The sequence below is a fragment of the Cervus elaphus genome, chromosome 18 (assembly GCF_910594005.1).
Source record: "Cervus elaphus chromosome 18, mCerEla1.1, whole genome shotgun sequence".
NCBI lineage: Eukaryota > Metazoa > Chordata > Mammalia > Artiodactyla > Cervidae > Cervus > Cervus elaphus.
In genome coordinates this window covers 18,248,906-18,276,183 of record NC_057832.1, presented here as the reverse complement: position 1 = coordinate 18,276,183, position 27,278 = coordinate 18,248,906, and the positions used below count along the sequence as shown (strand labels likewise).

Genomic DNA, 27,278 nt, shown 5'->3' with positions numbered 1-27,278 from the left:
TTTTTATTCTCCCTTTTTATTATATGAGGACCGAATTTATAAGAAGGTGAAAGTTTGGAGTAAATTTCTGTTGGTTGTACAGTCGCGATGATTAGGGTCATCTCATCTCACCTACAATCCAACGAAGACTTTCTTTAATAACATTCCTGTTTGTGGATTTGGCCAGGCAGCAACTTGAATGTGGAAAATACTGCCTTACTCCAAAAAGGCATTGAACATCCTTTTCAAAGGAGTTAAAATTTTGTCAGGTGGATTTCAAAACTCTGGAAAAGTATCAAAGGTGTTTTTATTGGACAGTTGAATAATAAAGTACAGAAGGTAAAAGATCTGTCAAGAATCACATGAATTAAGTGGAAAGACACCTGTCACATGTATATTTCAGAAGTCTAATCTATTACTTTTGTATTACTGCTACATTTCTTATGAGATTAGCTGCTTTTTAAGATGTGTTTGCCAAAACCTGGCTGAATTTATCAAGGTGGCATATATTGACTGGATTAATTTTTTATTCCATCTCAGAAAACTCAATATTTAGAAGTAAGAATATAAAAATGGAAGATATCATGAAATGAAAGCCTGTGTATACAATATTAACCATGTAACAAAACTGATGGGATTATTAGTTACATAATGGCTACCCTATTTGGGCTTTCCTTTTGTGTCTTGACTATTTTATTTGGAATCTTTGGAAATATTTGTTATAAGACAATGTAATGAGATAGGCAAACACCAGTTAGCTATTCAATGGTCTTTTTCATCATCTAAACCAGAAATCCATGAACTATGGCTGGCAAACCAAATCTGGCCCTCTTGTGTTTTTGCAAATAAAATATTATTGGAACACAGTTACACACATTCAATTATGTGTTGTCTATAGCTGATTTAGCAGAATGATTGTGAAGTTGAGTAGACCTGAAAACACCAAAAGCCTAAAGTATTTGCTATCTGGCCCTTTATGGAAAAAGTTTGTTAATTCCTAAACTGTTCTATCTCTTAGTGTTCTAGAAGACATTTTAATCCCTGATGATAAACCTTCTACTTCTCCACTCTCTGTCCCATTAGATCTGCTTTTATTTCTACTTCTTTAAGACAATCATTTTTCAATTGCCTTCTTTTCCTAGTAAACCTACCATCTTCTGCTTACATATTTTCCCCTTCTCGGTGTCACAATTAATTCTATTCCAAAATTTATTTAAATATAGTCACATGTGGCCCAATCTCTGCATAAGGTCAATCAAAATAATAATAGTGGAAAGATATAATTGAAAGAAATGTTAATATTCCTTTGGATGTAAAGAAAATGTAAAAGTTGAAGTGGAGGAGTATGCTTTTAAAGAGTAATAGAACTCTTGAGAGTCCCTTGGATAGCAAGGAGAACAAACCAGTCAATCCGAAAGGAAATCAACCCTGAATATTCTTTGGAAGGACTGATGCTGAAGCTCCAATTCTTTGGCCACCTGATGTGGAAAGCAGACTCATTGAAAAAGATCCTGATACTGGGAAAGGTTGAAGGCAAAAGGAGAAGGGGGCCACAGAGGATGAGATGGTTAGAGAGCATCACTGGCTCAATGGACGTGATCCTGAGCAAACTCCAGAAGATAGTGGAGGACACAGGAGCCTGGCATGCTGCAGTCCATGGGGTTGCAAAGAATAGGACATGACTTAGTGACTGAACAACAACATTTCAAATCCTATCTTCCCAGCATTGCTAATCTCAATATTCCCCCAAATCAACGACAGCTGCTGTGGTAGATGCCTGGTAGATGTTCTGGACCAGAACAGGGTACTCATTCCACTAGCAGCCAGGCTCTCTTTGATAATTGCCCTTAGTCAAAGGGAGCTGCCCCACTCAAAGTTAGGTCTCCTTTTGAAGAGCATTCGACATTTAATAATAGTTGATACAGAGGTTTGGGCCCCTTTGTCTCAATTAGAGAGGCCTACCAGGTTCCAGAACTCTCCATAAAATTGACTGAGGTCTCTATTGTGATTCTATGGCTATTTCCCCCTGCCGAAGTCTGCTTCTCTCTCTCCTGCACATGAGTTATTCCTAAGAGCATTCTCCAATAAATTCTTACAGGAAAAACTCTGCCTTGGAGCCTATCTCCCGATATGATAGCTCTCTCTTCTAATACTCTTTCTCTCATTCCGTTCTCATCACTCAAAGGCTCCCCTGAATCTTAGTCTTTCCAGTTCTTTATTCCTCTCTGCTCAAAAGTCCTGTTTGCTCATAAGACTTTGTCAATTCTTTTCCTCCCAATAGAATTCATTACCTTTTTTTCAAATTTACTGATTAGATATGAACAAGAATTGAAAAGTAGTTCTATAATTTGTGCTAGTACATTTTTATGTCTTATTTTAAGATTTCAAAATATTGCCTTATAGAAGACACTTTGGGGCCGGAATATCATGTCTATTTTTTAAATGTTTCAACTGTTTTATTTTTAACATAATATCTAACCAAAAAGCATTAAAAATGGTAACTTTTACATTATGCATTTGAAAGTATTTCTATGATGATTATATATTCAAATGCATAGTAAAAGCTCTTCTGAAACAACATTTTCCCTCTGCAATAGCATTTTATTCAAAACAAACTGCTCTGCTACAAAAATTGGACAGCAAGGCAGCATAAGAAGAACTAAGTTTAAAAGATATACTAATATCATCAAATTTTCTTTGGTAAGTCTGCTCTGCAAGGAAGAAATGAAGGTTGGAGGAAAAAGAAAAGAGAGCAAGAAGAAAGAGAAGAGAAAAAGAGGAAGAGGAGGAAAGACAGGACAGGAAAGGACAACCAAGTTGAAACAAATCAAGAGAAAATAACTAAAAACATGAGTTACTTTACATGCAGAACCTCTGAAGTTCAAGAAAGATTGTCTTTTTTATTTATTTATTTATTTATTTTTTTGAGAAAGATTATCTTTTCCAGATACCAAATGTTTAACTTTTTGAAATTTCCAGCATTGGTGCAAGTTAGAATAAACAACTCATCTTTATTATGCTTGAACTTAAAATTAAGAAAAAAAATGGAAACAAAAAGAGTTATATGAGGTGGAAAGAAGCTTAATACCATCTCCAGATATTAAAATCATTTACATATCCTCCATAATTAATTAAGGTGTTAGGGAATGAATAGCCAGACAAACCAAGGGCAGTCAATAGATATACAAAAATATACTCATATATGTATGGGAATTTAATGTATGAAAAAGATTCCATCTCATCAGTGATGTAAAGATGGACTTTTAAAATAAATTGTGTCAGATAGCCATTTGGAAAAAGACAAAACTGAAACTGAATCTCACATCATATATGACGCCTAATTCCAAATGGATCATAGAGTTAATGTTAAAAACTGAAACTATTTCTGATTATTTTCACAGGATAAATTCCCAAAAGTGACATTATTGGGATTTAAAGAGTAAAAAAGAAAAAAAATAAATAAAGAGTAAAAAAGATTAAGGTTCTTGATTCATATTAGCAAACTGATTTTTAGAACTCTTCTACTAATTTATATCCCCAAGTGTAGTATATGTCAGTTCCATTCTTATTCAAGCCTGGACAAGAACTGTGTCCTATTTTTTAAAAACATTTAATAAAATATGTGTGTGGTAGAGCGTAAGCTTTAGGAGCCCTCAGTTTCCCTAGGCATTTCATGACCCTGGGGATGTGTGTCATCAGAGTCAAACAGTTTTGTAAAATTAAGAAGAGGATGATATAAAAAAGTTTTTAGGAAGGTCTCAAAATTCTATAAGTTTCAGACCCCACAACACCAAGATTAACTCTTGATCATTTTATTAAACTATATGCAATTTCTCCTTTAATATGTCACAAATGGACAAATCTAGAAATTTCAAATGATTCAACTAATACACATAATTTTGGTGATTCATAAGGGGAAAAATCTCCAATAACTAATAACAGAATTACCAAGTCAAAGAGCAGCTCAAAAAAGGTTTTGATAGATATTGTCCGATTTCCCTTCTTGAAGTTTGTAGAGATACCCAGTCCCTCCAACAGCAAACAAACATACACGTGTCCCTCACAACAGTGGGTATTAACCAGCACGGCTGCATATTCTCACTTGTGCACGAGACTCCTGGTTTATGCCTGTTCTCCCAGCATACTTGTTAAGAGGACCCACTTTTACTTTCAAAATGGTTTGGATGACAGATGGTCATCCAGGTGTCATTGGTCTTTTAAACTCTAATATTCCTCCTGGAGATCATTCTGGCTTCTCGGGGGCCTACAGGCTTCTGGGAGTTACCTGCATTCTCTTTTCCCTCCTTCCTTATTCACCAGCACTGACAACTGCAGAGTCACACAGTTACGGAGCATGCCTCTAGTTAGGGACTCCCTTTCTCTGTACGCAGATGCTGGATATAGGAGGTAGCAATAAAATATGCCTGTGTGTTGATCCTGTTGAAAGTCAAGCACCTGTGTGGGCACACAATGTATATGCACACACACCACACAAAGCCAACTTAGTAATTGTTTAAATCCAAGTGACAGTCCCCACATGTTCGCCATCCAACATGCCAGAGGTGTTGGCAAGAGGGTCCTAGCACTGGAGCAGTAGCTGAGAAGGGTGACCTTTATTTGCCTCCAAGGGCTGAGATTCTATGACTCCCCTAGAAACAATGAACATTTATTAAGGGCTTACTGAGCATGAGGGAAATTCTAAAAATTTTGCCCATAAAGTCTCACTTTGTCTTCAGACAAAATGACTGATTTAGTCACTATTACTAGAGAGTTTTAATGAATATGTAAACTAAGACACAGACAGGTCAACTTAGTGGTCTAGTATGACATACTTTGTAAATGAAGCCCAGATCTCAACTAAGGCAGCCTGACTTAGGAGCTGTTATAGCTCCATTTTCTGTTTCATGTTTCAGGCACTGAAAATCACTTTACATTTCACAGATTTTATTTCCATTTACTTTCTGAACCTCTCTGATTACATTTCTGAAAAGCTTCATTATAGAAGGGAGGGAAGTCATGCAGAAAATTCATGCAATATAATTTGAAAGCTTACCATTGAAGAAACTTCCTTCTTCTCTATCTGGGCAATCCAGCTTTTCAGTTATCTATTCATTATACACTGTGAGAAGAGACAATCAATTTACCTTTTCAAAGTCTTCCTAAGAAAAGTCAATGATGACTTACCTAATTTTCAAAAAAATGCTAAACATAAAATATTTATGAATATCATATGACTTCTGTTCTGAGATTTTTATATTGTTGTTGTTGTTTAGTTACAACGTTGTGTCCAACTCTTTGCAACCCCACAGACTACAGCCCACCAGGCTCCTCTGTCCATGGAATTCTCCAGGCAAGTTTACTGGAGGGGGTTGCCATTTCCTCCTCCAGGGGATCTTCCTGACCCAGGGATCAAACCCACTTCCCCTGCATTGCAGGAAGATTATTTACTGCTGAGCCACACAACTGCTATTTTAATATTTAAGGTTGAAATGACGTGAGGTATTATCAAATTGGGTGTGAGTCAAACAAAGAAAAAAAGGCCAAATATTTGGTGGTGACCACAAGATGACTTGTCTCTGATGACAGAAAGCCTGTGGATGCTCAATGAATTCCTTTTGAAGAATCTAGTTTCCTTTACTCAACCTTTTAATATAGGCAGTCCCTTAAGCCTGAGATGTTTCTTCTGGGTAAAAGTAAAGCTGCTTTGTGAATTTGATTACATTATATTCCTACAATGAATCTCGTGTAACTAACTGTCCCCAATCTGTGAATAGATAACTGCTTCTACCTAAAATGAATATCCAACCTTGTGCTCCTTTTAAAAAAAATACCAACCTTTTATTTTGTATTGGAGTATTGCCAATTAACAATGTGATAGTTTTAGGTACACAGCAAAGCAACTCAGCCACATACATACAACTCTGTGCTCTTTTCAAAGCATTTCTCCTGGCCCAGTTTGCTGTGGGATTGAACATGGAGGGACACAAGTTGAAATGCCACATCGTTCTCTGCGGTCCTCTGGTTTGATTTCAGTCCTAGGAGGCAGCAGAAAAGCTGCACCTCAGCTCCTCTCCTCAAAAAGTTTTTTTTTTTTAAACTGGGAGATAAATGCTCTACAATATTGTGTTGGTTTCTGCCATATATCAAGATGAATCAGCCATAGGCATACATATATCCCCTCCCTCTTAAACCTCCCTCCCACCTCCCGCCCCATCCTACCCCTCTAGGTTGTCACAGAGCACCGGCTTTGAGCTCCCTGCATCATCCAGTACATTTCCACTGGCTATCTGTTTTACATATGGTAATGTATATGTTTTAATGCCACTCTCTCAAATAGCTTTTCCAAATAGTTCATGATCCTGTAACCATCAAAACGATTTCTATGTAACAAGAGCTAGGGGCTAGCAATGGAGTTTATATATGCTTGACAGTTGATCCTTAAACCATACAAATTTTACCCTGCTTCTCATTCAGATATAGTATCATGTCCCAGAGGCCCCAAACAACACAATAACCTGGATATCCCCTGACATTATTTTTAATGGAAATTATAAAGGACCTTGCAGTATCCTTTCATCAGTCAATATTTTATGGTTCAGTCATCCAGGTGAACAAGGATACAATGGTTCTGACTTTAGTTGGGCTTCCAGGATCTAGGGGCTTTCCGGATAACTCAGTTGGTAAAGAATCCTCCTGCAATGCAGGAGACCCTGGTTCGATTCCTGGGTCATGAAGATCCCCTGGAGAAGGGATAGGCTACCCACTACAGTATTCTTGCTTCCCTTGTGGCTCAGCTGGTAAAGAATCTGCCTGCAATGCAGAAGACCTCGTTTCAATCCCTGGGTTGGGAAGATCCCCTGGAGAAGGGAAAGGCTCCCCACAATATTCTGGCCTGGAGAATTCCATGGACAGTTGATGGGGTCGCAAAGACTCGGATACGACTGAGTGACTTTCACTTTCACTTTCCAGGGTCCAGGCATGGGTGCAAGCATGTGAGAACCTACCCAGAGCTGTCCATGTTTAGTTGAAGGAAGCTAAGATTTGAGTTCTGGGTAAGGAGGTATCTTGTAAGTAGGGGAAGGTTTAAAGAATCAAGCTGGAAAAAAGTAGAGAGGGTTAGTCGACTAAGTAAGGCAAAATGATTTGGGAAAAGTCTTCAAGGATTTCTTAAAGCAAAGTTAATTTTTCGTTGAGTTCTTTTTGTGGAGTTAGAATAGGGGGAACTGGGAAAGCTATTAATATCCAACTCTGACTGGAAATTTTAGTCTTCTCTATCAATATTATGGTTTTTACCCATCTTAGATTAGCTATTGAGGTTACAAGAATATGTTTTAGAAATGAGAACAGTATTTAGTACTCATACTTTAATTTTGATGCCTGGAATAAGTAAAGGAAAGAATTCCAATTGTGAGTTACTGAAAGAGTATGGGGCATCTCATCAAATAAATTAAAATACTTGCCAGGATCACCCCCATGAGGAAGGTAAACTGTGTGTGGTCTTCTACCAATATAGACTTGAGTTCTGTTCAAAAGGATGGTAAATTTAGAATTAGTGAAGTTTATTTTGAAAATAAATTGGAGTAATTTTATTTCACTAGGCTACATTTATGTAATGTTCTATTACCATTGTTTTATTACATATTAAGTTCTCCTTATATTTATCCATCAGGAGACTTAAAGTGTTTGATTAAGAATATGGTAATAAAATTAAAATAAATGAAATGTCATTTAAAATTTCAATAAGTTAGCAATAGAATTAACAACTGCTAATTTACTTGTCCACATCTCTCAGTAGGATGTGAACTACATGAAGGCAAGGATTTCTCTTTTCTTGCTATAATTATGTCCCTAGTGACAACCACATTACATAAGGCATAATAAATAGTAAATATCTACTGAAATAGACGAGAGTCAAGGAGGCATTGAGTACATGAATAGTTAAATACTTATGTTATCTGACATTTGGAACTTTAAAAAGTGCTTTAACTTAGAATCATATCTGCTAGATAACAAGACTATTAGATCAGATGTAGTAATCAATATTTTAATGCCCCATTACTCATTCATTTTTTAATTGAAATATGGATGTTTCTGGAACCCAAGAACAATCTTTGTATTATGAAACATAATAAGTCCTTAACACAAATTCCCCTAACAGAATGTAGTTTTCATGGAATTAGTAAGATTTCCAAAATTAAAAGACACTTGGAAGAAAAGCTGTGACAAACCTAGACAGTGTATTAAAAAGCTGAGATATCACTTGGCTGACAAAGGTCTGTGTAGTTAAAGCTGTTATTTTTCCAGTAGTCATGTACGGATGTGAAAGTTGGACCATAAATAAGACTAAGCACCAAAGAATGATGCTTTTGAAGTGTAGTTCTGGAGAAGACTCTGGAGAGTCCCTTGGACAGAAAGGAAATCAACCCTGAATATTCATTGGAAGGATTGATGCTAAAACAGAAACTCCAATACTTTGGCCACCTGCTGCAAAGAGCCAACTCATTGATAAAGTCCCTGAAACAGGGAAAGATTGAGGACAAGAGGAGAAGGGGGAGACAGAGGATGAGATGGTTGGATGGCATCACCGACTCAATGGATCTGAGTTTGAGCAAGCTCCGGGAGATGGTGAAGGACAGGAAAGCCTGATGTGCTGCAGTCCATGGGCTCGCAAAGAGTCAGACATGACTTAGCGACTGTACAACAACAGATCTCTAAATGAAAACAAAAAAAGAAGAGATGGATAGCAGGTGAATAGTAGAGCAAAACCAGAATGAGGGCAGTTGTTGGCCCATATTTGCAGAAGTTTCAGAGCTTTCCTTTCAAACTGCAGAAGCTTCAGTGATGGATATTTGCTCGGGCCCCTATTCTCTTGTGGGAATAATTAGCCACTTTACTGATAAGCAACTATGCAAAAAAGTGATGACATTTATAAAAGACCAGGGCCTTAGGGGAAAATATATGTTGTTGTTTTTTTTTTTAAAGCAACATGTTTGTTACAGCCTCTTGGCACACATGTAGTGTACACTTTTTGGTTCTTCCTTCTGGGTATATGGGACTTCCCTGGTGCCTCAGACGGTAACGCGTCTGTCTATAATGTGGGAGACCCAGGTTCGATCCCTGGGTCGGGAAGGTCCCCTGGAGAAGGAAATGGCAACCCACTCCAGTACTCTTGCCTGGAAAATCCCATGGACAGAGGAGCCTGGCAGGCTGCAGTCCATGCGGTCATGAAGAGTTGGACACGACTGAGCGACTTCACTCTTGGGTATATACTTGTAATGAGATGTAAAGAATAAGGAGTTATCTTCTATCTTACTGTTTCTTTTATCCTAATATGTTAATAAGAAGAGGATATAAAGTCTCATAGCCAGAAAAATACAAAGTCCTGGACAAACTAGTGGTCTTAAGTAAGCAAACAGAACATTTGGCCAACACTTACTTTTTCACACAGGCACATTTTAGTTACAGATGGGCCTATTAATGTGCCTCTGCCGTATCTATGGGTCTTTCTATCTTGTCTATGGGTTCTTCTTGAAAAAGGCACACAAACTGAAGAAAGAAAATAATATTGTGTTGGCTTGAAGGAGAATAGAGAAAAGCTTCTCAAAGTGTATGGACTATGAAAATATTTTCCATACCTTTTGTGAACTCCTTTTGAAACAATTACTTGAAAATACACTCCAGCAAAAGAAAAAAAGAATTAATTCTAAAAAAATGAAGATATGGGATCCAAAAAGTTCTTCTAACTCAGTAGAGCAGTGAAATTAGTGAAGAAACTAATTTTTGTAAATTATAACAGGAAGTCAGAGGACTTTTAAAAGAATATTTATAAGAAGAAAATGACTATATTTTACCAAATACTAGATGAATAATCACAGTGTTAGGAATAAAGATACATGTGTCCTGTGTCCTTTTTGTCAAGAAATAATGAAGGTAGCTAAAACTCTAGGAAATCCAAAAGCTGTGTAAGAAAGTTACAATGTAAACATGAAACAAGCTGAAATGTATCATGATTTTGAGAAATGGAGAGTAAAGAAAGAGACTATTTGGTTGGAACACTAGGTAATTCTTTGTTAAGCAATACAGGTTTGTGACATAGAATTACCTTTCCTATTTCCACTTCAGTTCTTTCCTAAACATTATTTACACAATCATAATATGTTTTATTCTTTTTAATAGTTAAAAAAATTTAGATTCAAATTATAGAGTATTTCAAGATATAAATAAAGAATATAAATTTCAAGATATAAAGAACAGAATGCAAATATTATACACTGAAAAAAGTCAAATGAGTGAGAAAGCTTACTGAATTTAGGAGCTAGAGAGAGAAGACGACAAATGGAAGGAAACAGGTTTCCAGATTTTCTTATTTTAATTAATAGGAAAAGTATTGATAGGTAGAGAAATAGAGGGCTAAATAGATTACTCAAAGTAAAAAAGATAGCTAACAGAAGAAATATTAGGCATCTTAACAGCTTGTAGTGAACAAGGATAGTCACAATTCTAAAATAGCAAAATAATAATATCCTGTAACACTGAAAAACAAAAAGAAATATGGATCATACAAGATACATTTTTCAGTTTTCATGATGGGGAGCAGATAGATAATATCTAAAGTCAATAAATCATGAAAAAGAGAAAAAGCCATATTGTTCAAAGACTTGGAGTTAACCAAGAGAAGAACTACAAATAGAATCATACTAAAAGGATCACTTTTGGAGAGGAGGTGTCAGAGGTGGAGTGGGGAGTGGGAAAATTAAACTTTTTTTTTTTGAAAATTAAACTTTTTATTTGGCACTTTTCTATACTTTTCAAAAAAGTGATGTGTCCTTATCATATGGATACATGTATTATTTTTATTACATGAAAAAGGTAAACCCTTCCTTGATTACTAGCTCATTCTCTTCAGTGATATTATCCCAAAGTGCATTCTCACTAAGGATAAATGAACATACCTCTGTAGGTAATGTTGATAAATGCAGCATTGACAAATGAACGCTATAACCATGACCGCAAGGAGTAGAAGCATCAGGAATCCAAACATGTCAACTGAAATGAATGAAAAGAACTATATTTTAAGCCAATAGAAGGTTAATTTCTCATAGTTTCATCATTTCTACTACCATGCAGTCTGATTCTTAAATACAAATTCACAGGTCATTATTAAAAATTATACAGTAACGTACATTATACACTCAATAAAACCATCTTTAACGCAATAATCACTAACATCTGAAAATAATCTGGGTTGCTAAAAAATGTTCTTTATCTCCCTGGTGGCTCAGACAGTAAAGAATCTGCCTGCAATGTAGGAGACCTGGTTCGATCCCGGGGTTGGGAAGATTCCCTGGAGAAGAGAATGGCAACCCATTCCAGTATTCCTGCCTGGAGAATTCCATGGACAGAAGAGGCTGGAAGGCTACAGTCCATCATGTCAGAAAGAGTCAGACACAACTGAATGACTAACGCTACTTTCATCTCTAGATTGGTAAACTATTAGGCCACTAGCTTATTTTTTTCCTTTATTTTATCTCTAAACTCATTCCCAGGCAATATCTCAACAGGAAAAAAAAAAAAAATCCTCCAGGCTACTGTTTCTGTACAAATACAAACAGCAGGTAGTGGGGGATGAGTTTCAAGAGTTCCTTATCAAAAAGACAACCAGTGTTTGCTGGGGAATCAGATCTCCAGCACTTGGAAACTTTATCTCCTCTCGATACTATTTAACTTATCAGCCTGGTGTACCTGTAAAATGAAACCAGCAGGCAGAAGATGAAGTAGGAGACTAGGGGTTCCCCATTCATACTAAATACACAAAGTGTCACTCATTCATATCAGCTCTTTGCAACAAACAATTATGAATTCAATTTACCTGGTGGTATCTGAAGAAAACATGGGTTTGTGAGAAAAATTTGTAATCTTTCACTTTAATTAAAAAAAAAACAAAATACAGTATTACAGAAATAATTTAAAGATTCTTTGATGACTGAGATGATTTTAGTCCTAGGGAATCATTCTTTTTGATTGGCAGTTCTCAGTATTGAACACAGTAGCTGAGACAATATAAATTATAATAACACTACTGGGCTCAGTATGTCCTCAATCCCCAGGATTAGTTTATAAGAAACTCCTGGAGTTCCTAAAGCAACTGAAGAACACAAACCTCCTTTCACTGGGTTACAGTCATTGTATATAGGAGTATTTTAGAGATGAAATTTGAAGTATTTAACAATCAGTAAGGTAAGGCACCCACCAATCAGAATAAAGCTTGACCTAGTTTGAACCAACACTGGCTGGAAGCAACCAGGGGAAACAGAAATGAACGAATTTGCTGCATTTTAATAAAGTAAATATAATAATTCTTCAACTGTAGCAAATCACTAGTGTTTGCAAGTCTATTATAAAAAGTACATAAAAAAAAAAAGTACATAAAAATTCAAATATGGACAACTCACCTTGACAGTTTAACCAAAATGAACAACTGACAGGACACTGAGAATTTAGAAAACAAATTTTTTTGCAAGCCTTTTCTTCACTGCACCAAAAACACTGCATTTGGAAAGAGAAAAAAAGTATAATAATCGCAATTTCAGTAAGTTTCTGGTACAGGTTTGGTAAGTATTCGACTTGTAACAGCCACCATCATCGTCACCATATTATTATTTGTGGTTGATGCTGCTGGTGGGCTGCTCAGATCTGCTTTACCAGACTCACGTACACAAACCCAGCTGCAGCGTGTGGTGACAGACAGTGGCTCAAGCTGCCCTTTTTCCTGCCTTGTCCTCAAGGATAGGCAGCAACGTGCCTATGAGGTTACTTCCACCTCCATCAGTAACTGACAGGTATGTTGTGTTGTTGCATGTGTGTGCTCAATCGTATCCAACTCTTTGTGACCCCATGGACTATAGCCCGCCAGGCTCCTCAGTCCATGGGATTCTTCGGGCAAGAATACTGGAGGGGGTCGCCATGCTCTCCTCCAGGGGATCTTCCCGACCCAGGGATCAAACCCACGTCTTCTGCATCTCCTGCATTGGCAGGTGGATTCTTCATCACTTGAGCCACTGTGCATCCCCAGCTGACAGATGCACGGGGCTCTGAACGATGGGTTTGCTTGCCTCACGGCAGGCACCAGTCCACCATATAGCCTTTTGCCCCAGGGCTGCCCAGGGTTCAGGCCAAGTGTAGGCCTTGGCCAAGATCACGTCTTTGCTTGGCTCTTGTCCCTTAGCTTCTCTGAGTCCCTTACTCCTTCATGTTAATAATTTTGCTGAACAACATTCACTAAAGGAGTCACATGTACCTGAATTCTTTCTCAGGCTCTGTGGTTAGACTGTGTGTGTGCGCTCAGTCACGTCCGACTCCTTTGGACCCCATGAACTGTAGCCCACCAGGCTCCTCTGTCCAAGGGATTCCCCAGGCAAGAATACTGGAATGCCATTTCCTCCTCCAGGGTGTCTTCCCAACCCAGAGATCGAACCTGCGTCTCTTGTACCTCCTGCACTGGCACATGGATTCCTCACCACTGAGCCACCTGGGAAGCCCTAGTGAACTAACACTAGACATTATTTCACAGAGCATTAATAAGGACACTTCAGTAGATAGGTTGCTTTTTGCCCCCTCTCTCTAACACTCTTTCCGACTCCCCTTGTCTGCAGCACTCTCACTTTCCTCTGGGGATTCCTCTTCTATTACACATGGGCCTGGAGGTGCTGTCAACCAGCCTTGCCTTGCCCCCTTCCCCCTTTTGCTCACTGGTGGTTGATGATTATTCGTAAATAGGAAAGCTGAATTCTAAGTCCCTTGTTGAAGTAAGTAAAAGCAAGGTATAAAGGTGGCAACCACTGGTGGGAGATAAGACTAGAATCTAGAAGAGTAAAAAAAAAAAAAAAAGGACAGCAGAGTGGTAAAAACCGCTGTCACTTACATAAGGCTTACCACGTGACAGGCACTATTCTGAGCCCTTTATATGTATTAACTCATTTCACACTCATGACAACCCTATAAGCTATGGACTTTTATGTCCACTTTATAGAGGAGCAGAGGGCGGCACAGAGCCATCAAGTAACTCACATGAAGTCACACATCTAGTAAATAGGGAAGCTTAGGTTCTAATGTTACCAATTTGGTTCTATGCTGGTAACCAATTCTATGAGACTGACCCCAGACCCCTCCCAATCACCTCCTGCTGTATATCCTGAGACCAGTAGGATATATCAGTACATTCCAATGCAAAAAGTCACTCCTTATGGCACCCCACTCCAATATTCTTGCCTGGGAAATCCCATGGACAGAGGAGCCTGGAGGGTTACACTCCATGGATAGGACACAACTGAACAACTAACACTTTTCAGACACTTCCTGAGAGTAAGAGATACATCACAGGTCAGCTTTCGTTTCGTGTTAACCAAGATCAAAGGTCAAGTGAAGGTAAGTTTCAGACTGAAATCATTTAGGCTAAATGGGTCCTGGCCTCTTGGACTTTTGCTTAAAGACTGGAACTTCAAAGTCAAGGGCTAGAATCAAAGATTACACCCTAGAGACTTCAGGCCTTGATTACTAGATCTTGAAGTTTCTAAGAATCAGGTTCATGCCATCTAGCAGGGTTTTGTTTTTTTTTTCCCGCTGTCCTGGGTCTTCATTATGGTGCACAGGTGTCTCACTGTGGTGGCTTCTCTTGTGGTGCACGGGTTCCAGGGCAACTTAGCAGCTGTAGCACAGGGGCTTATTTCCTCTGCGGCATGTGGGATCTTCCTGCACCAGGGATCCAACCCACGTCTCCTGCGTTGTCAGGCAGATTCTTAAGCACTGGACCACCAGGGAAGCTCTCAGTTCAGTCAGTTCAGTCGCTCAGTCATGTCCGACTCTTTGCGAACCCATGAACGGCAGCATGCCAGGCCTCCCTGTCCATCACCAACTCACGGTGTTTACCCAAACTCATGCCCATCGAGTCGGTGATGCCATCCAGCCTTCTCATCCTCTGTCGTCCCCTTTTCCTCCTGCCCCCAATCCTTCCCAGCATCAGGGTCTTTTCCAGTGAGTCAACTCTTCGCATGAAATAGCCAAAGTACTGGAGTTTCAGCTTCAGCATCAGCCCTTCCAGTGAACAGCCAGGACTGATCTCCTTTAGGATGGACTGGTTGGATCTCCTTGCAGTCCAAGGGACTCTCAAGAGTCTTCTCCAACACCACAGTTCAAAAGCATCAATTTTTCGGTGCTCAGCTTTCTTCACAGTCCAACTCTCACATCCATACATGACCATTGGAAACACCATAGCCTTGACTCGACGGACCTTCGTTGACAAAGTAATGTCTCTGCTTTTTAATATGCTGTCTAGGTTGGTCATAACTCTCCTTCCAAGGACTAAGTGTCTTTTAATTTCATGGCTGCAGTCACCATCTGCAGTGATTTTGGAGCCCAAAAAAATAAAGTCAGCCACTGTTTCCACTGTCTCCCCGTCTATTTCCCATGAGGTGATGGGACCAGATGCCATGATCTTAGTTTTCTGAATGTTGAGCTTTAAGCCAACTTTTTCACTCTCCTCGTTCACTTTCATCAAGAGGCTCTTCAGTTCATCTTCACTCTCTGCCATAAGGGTGGTGTCCTCTGCCTATCTGAGGTTATTGATATTTCTCCCGGCAATCTTGATTCCAGCTTGTGCTTCTTCTTGAAGCTCTAGCAGGGTTTTATGGGAGATGAATTGCCAGGGAAAACCTGAACCTGTCAGAGAGGAGCCTGTGGTCACTCAGCACCAGGCTGGTGGCCTGGCCCTGGACACCAGGTTCACAGTAGTGAGCTTCTAAGGCAGCACAGTCCCCAGAAGAGACTTTATCCCCTGTCCCTCTCTTTGACAGGAGCTTAGGGAACAGTACAAGAGGGAGCTGCTTTGCAGGTTGAGCCGGGGCGTCAGGCGTGGGGGGGCGGGCAGCAGCCAGACGGGGTCATCAATAGCTTACTGTCTGGTTAGGGAAATTCCACAGAATATCTGCACATTTCCCTGAGATATTCCAAAGTTATAGCTGGGGGCAGTGGGGGCAATAACTGACAATGACTCTGGGTAAGTCCAATTTTACTTGACGGCCAGATGCATTATTTTGCCAAGAGCATTTTTTAAAAATGTAGGGATGAGGAAGATAAAATCTGTGCTTCCTAAAGGTCAAAGGACGAAACACAGGCGCCTAAGTAGTTTCTTTGTTTCCTCTCTGTCTGCCTAGACTTCTGCACCACCCTGCTTCCTCTGGTAACCACATCCTCTTTCCTTTGTGGGCCTCTTCCCCAACTTTCTGGGGTGCTACAGCAATCAGCCAGCTCTGCTCCACCACTCTGCTTCTACTGGAATCACCTGATGCAGGTAATGGCACCCAGAGCAGCCCATTCCTCTGGCCCAGTAATGAGTGCTGAACCGGACATGAGACACAAATAGGGTCAACCAGAATCTTCCAGGGAATTGTACAGACATTGGGAGAGGTCTGCGGAGAGCTGCCTCTTCCCCAGCTCGATGGAATGTTCATTCACTATAGAACACAATGAGGTCAGTGGCTCAGCGGTAAAGAATCCACCTGCAATGCAGGAGACTTGGGTTTGATTCCTGGGTTGGGAAGATCCCCTGGAAGAGGGCATGGCAACCCACTCCAGTATTCTTGCCTGGAGAATCCCATGGACAGAGGAGCCTAGCGGGCTACAGTCCATGGCATGGCAGTCAGACATGACTGCAGCGACTAAGCACATCCAGAGGGAGGCAGAGCTGAGAGATAAAAAGAAAGAGAGGAAATGTGAATAACAGCTCCTAAGACTCAGCTGTGCATGAAGTCAAGGCCACCCTGGGCTTACCAGGTTTGTGAGTCAATATATTCTTTTGATTAAATTAGTTTGAGCTAGGTGTCTGTCACTTACCACAAGGAGATCTAATTCCTTAACTGAGGCTAAAATGTCTTCAAAGAGCAGAACTTCAAATTACCCAGAAGAACAGTAGAATATATTTAACCTCTCTAAATTAGTAGTGCATAATTTATTTTGGGGGGCTTCAAAATCACTGCAGATGGTGACTGCAGCCATGAAATTAAAAGACGCTTACTCCTTGGAAGGAAAGTTATGACCAAACTAGATAGCATATTAAAAAGCAGAGATATTACATTGCCAACAAAGGTACGTCTGGTCAAGGCTATGGTTTTTCCAGTGGTCATGTATGGATGTGAGAGTTGGACTGTGAAGAAAGCTGAGCGCCGAAAAGTTGATGCTTTTGAACTGTGGTGTTGGAGAAGACTCTTGAGAGTCCCTTGGACTGCCAGGAGATCCAACCAGTCCATCCTAAAGGAGATCAGTCCTGGGTGTTCATTGGAAGGACAGATGCTAAAGCTGAAACTCCAATACTTTGGCCACCTCATGTGAAGAGTTGACTCATTGGAAAAGACCCTGATGCTGGGAGGGCTTGGGGGCAGGAGGAGAAGGGGACGACAGAGGATGAGATGGTTGGATGGCATTACTGACTCAATGGACATGAGTTTGGGTAAACTCCGTGAGTTGGTGATGGACAGGGAGGCCTGGCGTGCTGCGATTCATGGGGTTGCAAAGAGTCGGACACGACTGAGCGACTGAACTGAACTGAATTTAAGACAAATTACAGGATTTTTTTTTTCTGGTAGCTAAGGAAGATGACCTGTATAAATACAAAGCCATGCCAACCAGAGACCCTTCAGAGAGTGACAAGTGAGAAGTCAGCTAACAGACTTTAGACTGATGGATAATATCATTAAAATGGAAAAAAAATGCAGAGAGGAGGAAGGTACTTATTGTGCAAAGAGGGATTTTATAGTAGTGGACGTAGGATAAAAAGAGTATTTACTAATTATTTAAGGGCAAATGTTAGAGATAATAGAGGTTAGATTACACTGATATATATAGTATTGTTTTCTATAATTTCATTCATTTATTTACTTTTGACTGTACTGGGTCTTTATTGCTGCAGAGGCTTTTCTCCAGTTTTGGCGAACGGGAGCTACTCCAGTTGCAGTGCTCAGGTTTCTCATTGTGGTGACTTTTCATGGTCTCTGGGACACGTGGGCTCAGTAACTGTGGCTCCCAGGCTCTGGAGCACAGGCTTAACAGTCCGTGGCATGTGGGATCTTCCTGGATCAGGGATCAAACCTAGCTGTTTCCTGCATAGGCAGGTAGATTCTTTACCACTGGGGGCCAACAAGGAAGCCCTAAAGCATTGTTTTCTAGAGGTTGAAAATTTAACCAGCAGATATAATATGTCCACTCTATTAAAAAAAAAAGTCTCTAAGCGGAAAAATATTATAATTTTGAAAGGAGTGGAACAGGTAATAAATGTGATAGTAGTTCATAAGAGAAAGTACTCACTCCTAGTTGATTAACTATATAAGATTTCTTTCAGAGAATAGGAAGAATTTGTCTGACTTTTGAAGAATAGGTAAAAATCTATATAGGAAGAGAGGGCTTTAGACACAGAAGCTATGGTAGAATAAAGAACAGGTTTCAGCAATAAATGCTGGCGAGGGTGTGGAGTAAAGGGAACCCCCTTACACTGTTGGTGGGAATTCAAACTAGTACAGCCACTATGGAGAACAGTGTGGAGATTCCTTAAAAAACTGGAGAGAGAACTGCCATATGACCCAGCAATCCCACTGCTGGGCATACACACCGAGGAAACCAGAATTGAAAGAGACACACGTACCCCAATGTTCATCACAGCACTGTTTACAATAGCCAGGACATGGAAGCAACCTAGATGTCCACTGGCAGACAAATGGATAAGAAAACTGTGGTACATATACACAATGGAATATTACTCAGCCATTAAAAAGAATTCATTGAATCAGTTCTAATGAGGTGGATGAAACTGGAGCCTATTATACAGAATGAAATAAGTCAGAAAGAAAAACACCAATACAGTATACTAATGCATATATATGGAATTTAGAAAGATGGTAACAATGACCCTATATGTGAGACAGCAAAAGAGACACAGATGTAAATTAGAGCAGTCTTTTGGGCTCTGTGGGAGAAGGTGAGCATGGGATGATTTGAGAGGGTAGTGTTGAAACATGTATATTATCATATGTGAGGTGGATTGCCAGTCCAGGTTCAACGACAGGGTGCTCAGGGCTGGTGCACTGGGATGACCCAGAGGGATGGGATGGGGAGGAAGGTGGGAGGGGGGTTCAGGATGAGGGACACATGTACACCCATGGCTGATTCATGTCAATGTTTGGCAAAAAGCACTACAGTATTGTAAAGTAATTAGCCTCCAATTAAAATAAAATTTTAAAAAAGAACAGGTTTCAGGCTTCCCTGGTGGTTCAGTGGTAAAGAATTTGCCTGCCTGTGCAGGAAACACAGGTTCAATCCCTGATCCAGGAAGATCCCACATGCCTGAGAGCAGCTAAGCCGCTGCGCCACAACTCCTGAGCCCGGGAGCCTGGCGCTCCCAGCGTCAGGGGCTCTGCAGGGCCCACGTGCCACAGCTGCTGAGCGCCCCGATGCCCCAGAGCCTGTGCTCCCCAACAGGAGAAGCCGGCGCAGATGAAGCCTGAGCGCCACCACGAGACACTAGCCCCTGCTCTCCACAGCTAGAGAAGCCCAAGCGGCAACAGAGACCCAGCACGGCCAAAGATAAATCAGTAAAATTATGAAATATGAAAAATACAAAAGAACATGCTTCCACAGCGGTAGAAGTGAAATCTGTCATCATGGGATTTTGTGGAATTATTTGGAAAGGTAAACTTTTCTCAAATGGAGATGGACTTTGAACCAGACTAAAGAGTGTGTTTTTTCTTTTCTTTTTAAAAATTGAATTATAATTTTTTTTCAAACAAAAAATTATTTTGTTTTTGAAGTATAATTTTCTAGAAGGAAGTACATGTTCACACTAAGTTTTTCCTTTGTTTTATTTTTAGGTTCTCAAGGAACGGTTTGAAATGAAGAAATACATCTTAATAACTGTGACCAGTCATTCCTATTATTAAAAAACTGTGTAAAACGAAGTTTGGCATACCTTTTAGACTACAACTGTAAATTACATGACTTTATAATACTCCCAAGACAATTTCTTCATATAAAAGTTAACTTACTAAAAAAAAAAAAAAAGTTAACTTACTTTCTTTCTGTTTATACATGATTGGCAATTATTCACTGCAGTACATTCTGAAAAAAAAATTAAGTACAAAAATATAAATATTTTTATCACTCAATTTTAGATAAAATGCATTTTGTTAAGTCATTTCTGTTTCAAGGCAAATGTATCCATACCTGGAGCATTTTCCTTTATTATTTTCATAAGTCTAGACACTCTCTCATTGATACTATTTAAATCCTAACTCCTTCTTACTTTCTCCTCTTAAACTCAAAAAATGAGAGAGCATCATCCAACTTTGATGAGACAAGTAAAGTTATAAAAAATAACCTCCCTCTCCTACACTAACTCCCTGGTCCCACCAGACATTAAAGGCTACACCTCTGAAGCAAACTGGACTAATCCCACAGCGCATTCATCGATCCAGGGAGAAGGAATCTGACCAAGTCAGACCAATCAGAAGCCTCCTTCCATGATTTACAGATTGGAACTTGAGGGTCAGGGGTCTCTAATTTTTCAAAAATTTAAATATGATTTTTACCTTTGTGTAATTATAAACGTGATACATATTCAATATAAGAAATAAGTATACATAAAAATCAAAAGTCAGCTGAAATTCCACCATCCAGAGAAATTCTGATGCCTCATCTTACTTTAAACAAATTATTACCATGATCTAAATTTGAATTTTGCCATCATTGCAGAGGACTGCAACCATGAAATCTTAAATACCAATATTCTAGTCTCTGAATAGAATCTTCTCTCCTTTCGTCTAGTTTGCATTTTGACATGACTCAGACCTTTACTTTTCTTGACGTCTCAATCGTTTTCCAAATCTATTTGCTCCTTATGGCTTCATTCCTTTCTCTCCAGCCTGAACTTCAGGTCAGGGAATGACCTGATCTCGGTCCATCTCAGAGACTGAGACTAAGTATTTGTAGAACTAACCAGTAATCCTTCTTGTAGTCTTCCTTCCTATTACTGAAAAACCAATGAAGGACAGCTGACCTATATGACCGTCTGCTACATGAAGCAATATGTTCTTTCCTTCTTTTACTCTGTGCCTGAAGAAAGACACGTTAGCTATTTCCACAGCATTCTCAGGGCCAGATTCTCCCTGTACTCTGAAAACAGACTTTTTTGTGTGTATTTGTTTTCTATCTAGTCACTTCCGTCCTCCTGAATACATTTCCCTAATACCTGTAGCATCGCTCTCTCCTAGTTCTCTTGGAATGTTACTGGCCATCCTTTTTGAGTTTTTTGGTTGGTTCCATTTCCTCAATTAATGCCTAAAATGTTGTTATTCCATAAAGTTCCATTCTTGGTCTTCTTCTCTTCTTCCATGAGGGATCACAATTTCAAATACCTAGAGACGCCAGGCATCAACATATATTATACTCGATATCAAAACAAAAACTTTCTTTTTGATTGGTGTTGCAAATAATTAATAATTTAAAAATTGAACAACTGAATCTGACAAGTTGATTCTAAAGTTTATCTAGGATGAGTAAAAATATTTTTGGAATCAAAATTTTCTGACGAACAGGTATGAGAAAAATTTAGGCAATGGATAACAAGATTTCATATACTACTATTAATATCCTCTATACCACCTTCTTATATTTTATTTACTTTATTGATTTCTGATATAGGCATGTAAAGTGAGTCCATGGGGTTTTTAATCTGTTAAGTGCTTTTTTAAATTTCTATCAGCTTTGGCTAGAAAGTAGTTCTATTCCATAGTTTATATTTCAAAATTATATTGTTAAGTGAATAAAGATTCATAATATGTCATCTCCATGTATTGTGCTATATGTCAGTATGGAATATTGCTTATTATCCTCCTTAAATATTTTTTATTTAAATTCTGTTTCATCTAACTATGTTGCTACACTTGTTTTATTTTTCATTAGCATTTGCAATGTATATATTATTTCATCAATTTATTGTTTGTTCCTTTATTTCCTCTAGTCACACCCTGCAGTCACACCTGTTTCTGTTTCCTTAAAAATTTTTGAGATATGTTTTATATTCTTCTTTCTATCATTGATTCATAAAGATCTACATTCTCCACCTATACAAGGATCTTAATGTGCTTTAACTTTCTTCCTTTCCCTTCCCACACCACTCCCCAGGAAGAAATCATCTTGAATTTCAATTATTATTAAATAGTTATCAATTATTATTAGACTATCAATGCATTTACACGGCTATCGACTTGTAATCAATCATTTATATTTGATTCTGGTGCACTGGCTTCTTTGCTTCCTACTCTTTTTTGAAGCCCACCTGTCCCCTCAGTTTATTTTCATTTTGCTGAACATATCCCTGAGCACACCTTTCTCAGAGAGGGTCTGAAGAGTGACAGAAGTCACTTTGATTATATATAATATAGGGAGTGTAGTCCTGGGAATCAGGTACCCAGGTGATAGATAAGATTGAGGAATCTGCCAGGAGGAAGACAGTGAAGACCCAGCTCACCCCAGATACCAGCACATGCTAGGCTAGAGGGCAGAGGAAGGAGGCAGCTACCAGAATCCAGTGTAATAAGTTTATGTAGAGTCTGCATGACAGATATTCTTGGTGCATTCAGCATTAGCAGAAATAAACAAATATATACTATGGAAATAAAGAGAAAACCTGCAAGCCTTGCCTCATTTTCAAATAGGAAGCCTTCATTTTATTTCCTTGGAGAGACCTGACTTTTCATCTCATTCTGACTCTGAGATACGTTTCACTGAGTCTGTTTCTCCTTTGGTGGTTTCCTAGCTCAGCCCTTGTGGGGGAGATTTTCATCTGCTCCTCGAGTTATGCATTCTTCTAGGATAGTTTATCAGTTTTTCTGCATGTGACCATATGTGTGTGCTCAGTCACTCATTTGTGTCTGACTGTTTGCGACCTCATGGACTGTACCCCACCAGGCTCCTCTGTCCATGGAATTTTCCAGGCAAGAATACTAGAGAACAGGTTACCATTTCCTCTTCCAGGGGACCTTCCCAACCGAGGAATCAAACCCACATCTCCTGCATCTCCTGCATTGGTAGGTGGGTTCTTTACTGTTGCGCCACCTGGGAAGCCCATGTGATCATATACTCCTTCATTATTTACTGTTAGCTGTGCAGTGTTTGCTTAGGTTCTGTATTGTCTATTTTCATCTTTGACAGCTTTTTTTAGACCTTCCATGTGTGCTGACATAGTATAAGTGACATCTTGGTCACCTTACCACTGTCCTTGAAAATTTTTTTCTGACAAACTACAGTTTTACCATATTTTATGGTGGCGCTCGTGGTAAAGAATCCACTGGCGAATGCAGGAGAGGCAAGAGACACAGGTTTGATTCCAGGGTTAGGAAGATCCCCTGGAGTAGGAAATGGCAACCCATTTCGGTATTCTCGCCTGAAAAATTCCATGGACAGAGGAGCCTGGTGGACTATAGTCCATGGGGTTGCCAAGAGTTAGACACGGCTGAGTGACTGAGCACACACACAGCACATTCTTTCCACTTGGCTGTTCTAAGCATTTGACAAAGGGAGAGAACTCACGTGAGTCTGTGCCACCAAACTTCGTTACGATATCCGGACTCTGTCCTCTCTTCTGAGCTTTTGTCATTTTTCCACTGCCAGGGTTCACTCCAGCTAATTGCTAAAGTTGCTAATTTCCAAACAGCGGGTATCTTTGAATTGTAGAACTGCCCCCTAAAGCCAGTTTGTAGCCCAGGAACTAGTGTTTCCATCAGAGTCAGATCCATTGTTCAATTTCTGTTTTCCTTATGTCTTCTCTGTAACTATTCCTCTGTTCTTCAGAACAGGGTGAAAAATAGGACACCGACTCAGTTTGCATCTCTCTAGATCTGGGAGTACTAATGAAAATTTTTGGAATTTAGTGACTCAGTCATTTCTAAGGGGTGATGGTGGCGTTTGGAGTGTTGCATGCTGTGCTGTTCTAGTCTGATCCAGAGCCTTCTATTTCTTCCCATGCTTGCCCTTTGTTGTCTGGTTGCTCACAGTAAGAGAACTTCTCTACAATATTTGGTATTTTTTGTTCATTCACTAGTATTAGAGAAGAAGATTCTTAATTAAAAGTACCAAGAGCAAACTAGAACTTCTTCAGATATTGCTTACTAAACTCTCAAATGTAAGTGAACATCAGGGTTAAAAGCTCTGGGGATCAAAGTAACCCACTAGGTAGGAGATCTCACTTGATGTGGGGTCATTCACTGATGCCTGTGGGTTGCCTGTGGGAAGGTCTATCACTCGGAGTGTTAGAAATGATGGAGGTGGAAATCTCAGTGAGAGGTTAGAGGAGGTTTTGGAAGTGAAAGAATCATGTCTAAGAAACCATATGCTTATAAAAGGGGAAGGTTGAATGTGAGCTCAAAGGGGAAATTACCCCACGCTAAGAAGCCAACACTCAGGACAGGCTCAGAAATAGGCTGAACCAGGTCTTCCCTCCAAAAGGGAAGTTGTTTTCTTAGAAACACTGACCAAGATTGGTCAGCCCCAGAACCAAGCTGGCTAGAAGACCAGACTCTGTCATCTATTTGTTGTTCAGTCACTCAGTCATTTCCAACTATTTGTGACCCCATGGACTGCAGCACACTAGATTTCCCTGTCCTTCACCATCTCATGGAGCTTATTCCAACTCCTGTCCATTGAGTTGGTGATGCCACCCAACCATCTCATCCTCTCTTATCCCCTTCTCCTGCCCCCAATCCCTCCCAGCATCAGGGTCTTTTCCAATGAGTCAATTCTTCGCATGAGGTGGCCAAAGTATTGGAGCTTCAGCGTCAGCGTCAGTCCTTCCAATGAACACCCAGGACTGATCTCCTTGAGGACTGACTGGTTTGATCTCCTTGCAGACCAAGGGGCTCTCTAGAGTCTTCTCAAACACCACAGTTCAAAAGCATCAATTCTTCAGTGCTCAGCTTTCTTTATAGTCCAACTCTCACATCCATACATGACTACTGGAAAAACCCATAGCTTTGACTAGATGGACCTTTGTTGGCAAAGTAATGTCTCTGCTTCTTAATATGCTGTCTAGGTTTGTCATAGCTTTTCTTCCAAGGAGCATTCTTTTAATTTCATGGCTGTCATCTATGATTCTTGATTTACTTTTGTTTCCTCCCTTTTTGTTCTTCCTCAGTATTTTAACAAGATTTTCTGAAAAATTCTAGTATGACTCCAGTTTGCTAGGGGACAGAGGGAAAGGTGTGTTTCTACGTTCAGCCTATGTTTTTAGGCACTCTTCATGGGGAGAAGGTGACAGGTGTGGTAAGAGAACACTGTTTTGCCTAAAGTCTGTATAGGAATGATTGCGAGGTTAAGTGAGAGGAAAATGTACGGGAGAGAGGAGACCAAAGGAACAAGCCAGGTCTTCTGGTTCAGCCGCCCCCACTCCCCACCCTCTCAAAGGAACTTCTCATTTCAGGGCAAAGCTAAGAGCTTTGGGTTCGGTTTTAGGAAGGAAGACAAACTTCGTTATAGATACTATCTTTTTGACTCTGAAAACCAGAAAGCAGTAATTATTCTGTCTCAGAGTCTTCATAAAAATGGCAACCTTGGCTTTACATGGCATTTTCCAAGTAGTTCAAATCCCATCCTTATTCTATCTATACAATTTCATTTTAGGATACTGGAAACTTCATCTGCAGGTTCATAAATTTAACTCAGTAAGGCTTTTAACATTTCAACATTTCTTCTGTTGGGGAGGGGAACCAACGGAAGTCTCTAAACCAAAGTAATGACTTGATAAGACCCAAACTAAGTAATTTATTAGTTAAGACCTTAAAACACTAAAAAAAAAAGACTGTGTGCGTGCTTAGTCATGTCTGATTCTGCTTCCCCATGGACTGCAGCCCTCCAGGCTCCTCTGTCCATGGGAATTCTCCAGGCAAGACACTGGGTGGGGTCTGATTAGAACAAAAGCCAAGACCTTATTCATAGCACAAAGCTTTTGCAGCACAGGGCTTGCAAATCATGTGGGTGGGGTGGCGGGGGGCGCGGAACATGCATTTCACACTGAAAAGTTTTAATCCACTTTTCACATTTCAAATAAAGCAAATGAATTTGAATCCAGTTTAACTGTGTGCTCAGTCAGACTTTCAGTCGTGTTCGACTCTTTGTGACTCCATGGACTGTAGCCTGCCAGACTCTTCTGTCCTTAGAATTTTCTAGGCAAGAATACTGGAGTGGGTTCTGATTTTCTACTCTAGGGGATCTTCCCAACCCAAAGATTGTCTCCTGCATTACAGGTGGATTCTTTACCATTAGAGCCACCTGGGAAGACCCCAATTTAACTGGATTTCACCAAAAACGTGAAGATCTTTTAAAAATGTCTTCCGACTGTCAACTACAAATTGGCACTTGCCAAGGGCATTTGCCATCTGCCCCTGTGGAGACTGAACCCTATGCTGCTGTAGCTGTTGACCTTCATTCAAACTCCCTGAAGGAGTTCAGGGTGGAATGAGGTACTCTATGCTCCAGGGAAACTGGTGGGACAGGTCTTTAGAAAGTTAGATACTTTCAGGAACTGACTGCATAATCCCAATCCTTGCATCTCTTCATATATAGAAAAATCACTAAATCCCTTCATGAGGACATCAGCTCCTGGTGACTGGCAGAAAATCTCTTGTAAAGTAAGTGTTTGATTGCACTGAGCTCTCCCTTCACCAAAACCTTACATATTGACCTTCCCCCACTGCCTCTTTGGAGCAGTCTCTCAGAGCTATTTGAGGTGCTGTCTCCCAGGCTGCAGTCCTTATTTTGCCCCCCAAAAACTTAATTGGTATCTCACACATTGTGCATCTTTTTAGTCAACACCATCAACACCCAAAAGCAACTTTAGAGATGAAACTTTTAGCCTTCCAGGAAGGCTCAAATATAAAAGCCACTGCACACATAAAGCAGTGCCTCTGGGCTCAGGATGGCCTACCTACCGTCATTCACAGATTTTGGTCTGTGCTTGCTCTGGTATCTGGAGATTTGGGAAAAGCTATTTTCTGAGAAGCTGATAAACAGTTGGATGAGAAAGAGAGAGAGAAAAACTGGCAGGAGGATTTGGCTCCACGACCGCAGCCAGCACATAGCTCCTCAGACCTGGGTGCCACCAGTGGCTGGCTAGAGGGACTGCGGTAGGCATCAGGTACTTATCTGGACCTGCGGACCCACTCACGGACCATGAGCCATCCAAGCAGTCCCTTCTGAGGCAGCTCTTT

General features: G+C 40.0%; 1 protein-coding gene across 1 annotated transcript; it reads right to left on the bottom strand.

The window, feature by feature from the left end:
• PTTG1IP2 (PTTG1IP family member 2) lies at nucleotides 1-27,278 on the bottom strand. Its single transcript, XM_043872982.1, has 7 exons — nucleotides 27,000-27,278; nucleotides 20,090-20,136; nucleotides 12,432-12,525; nucleotides 10,932-11,025; nucleotides 7,440-7,501; nucleotides 5,033-5,098; nucleotides 1-263 (listed from the first exon to the last, which is right to left on the bottom strand). Exons 1-6 carry the CDS (start codon nucleotides 27,145-27,147, stop codon nucleotides 5,085-5,087), a joined length of 459 nt encoding a protein of 152 aa, XP_043728917.1. The 5' UTR covers nucleotides 27,148-27,278; the 3' UTR covers nucleotides 1-263; nucleotides 5,033-5,084.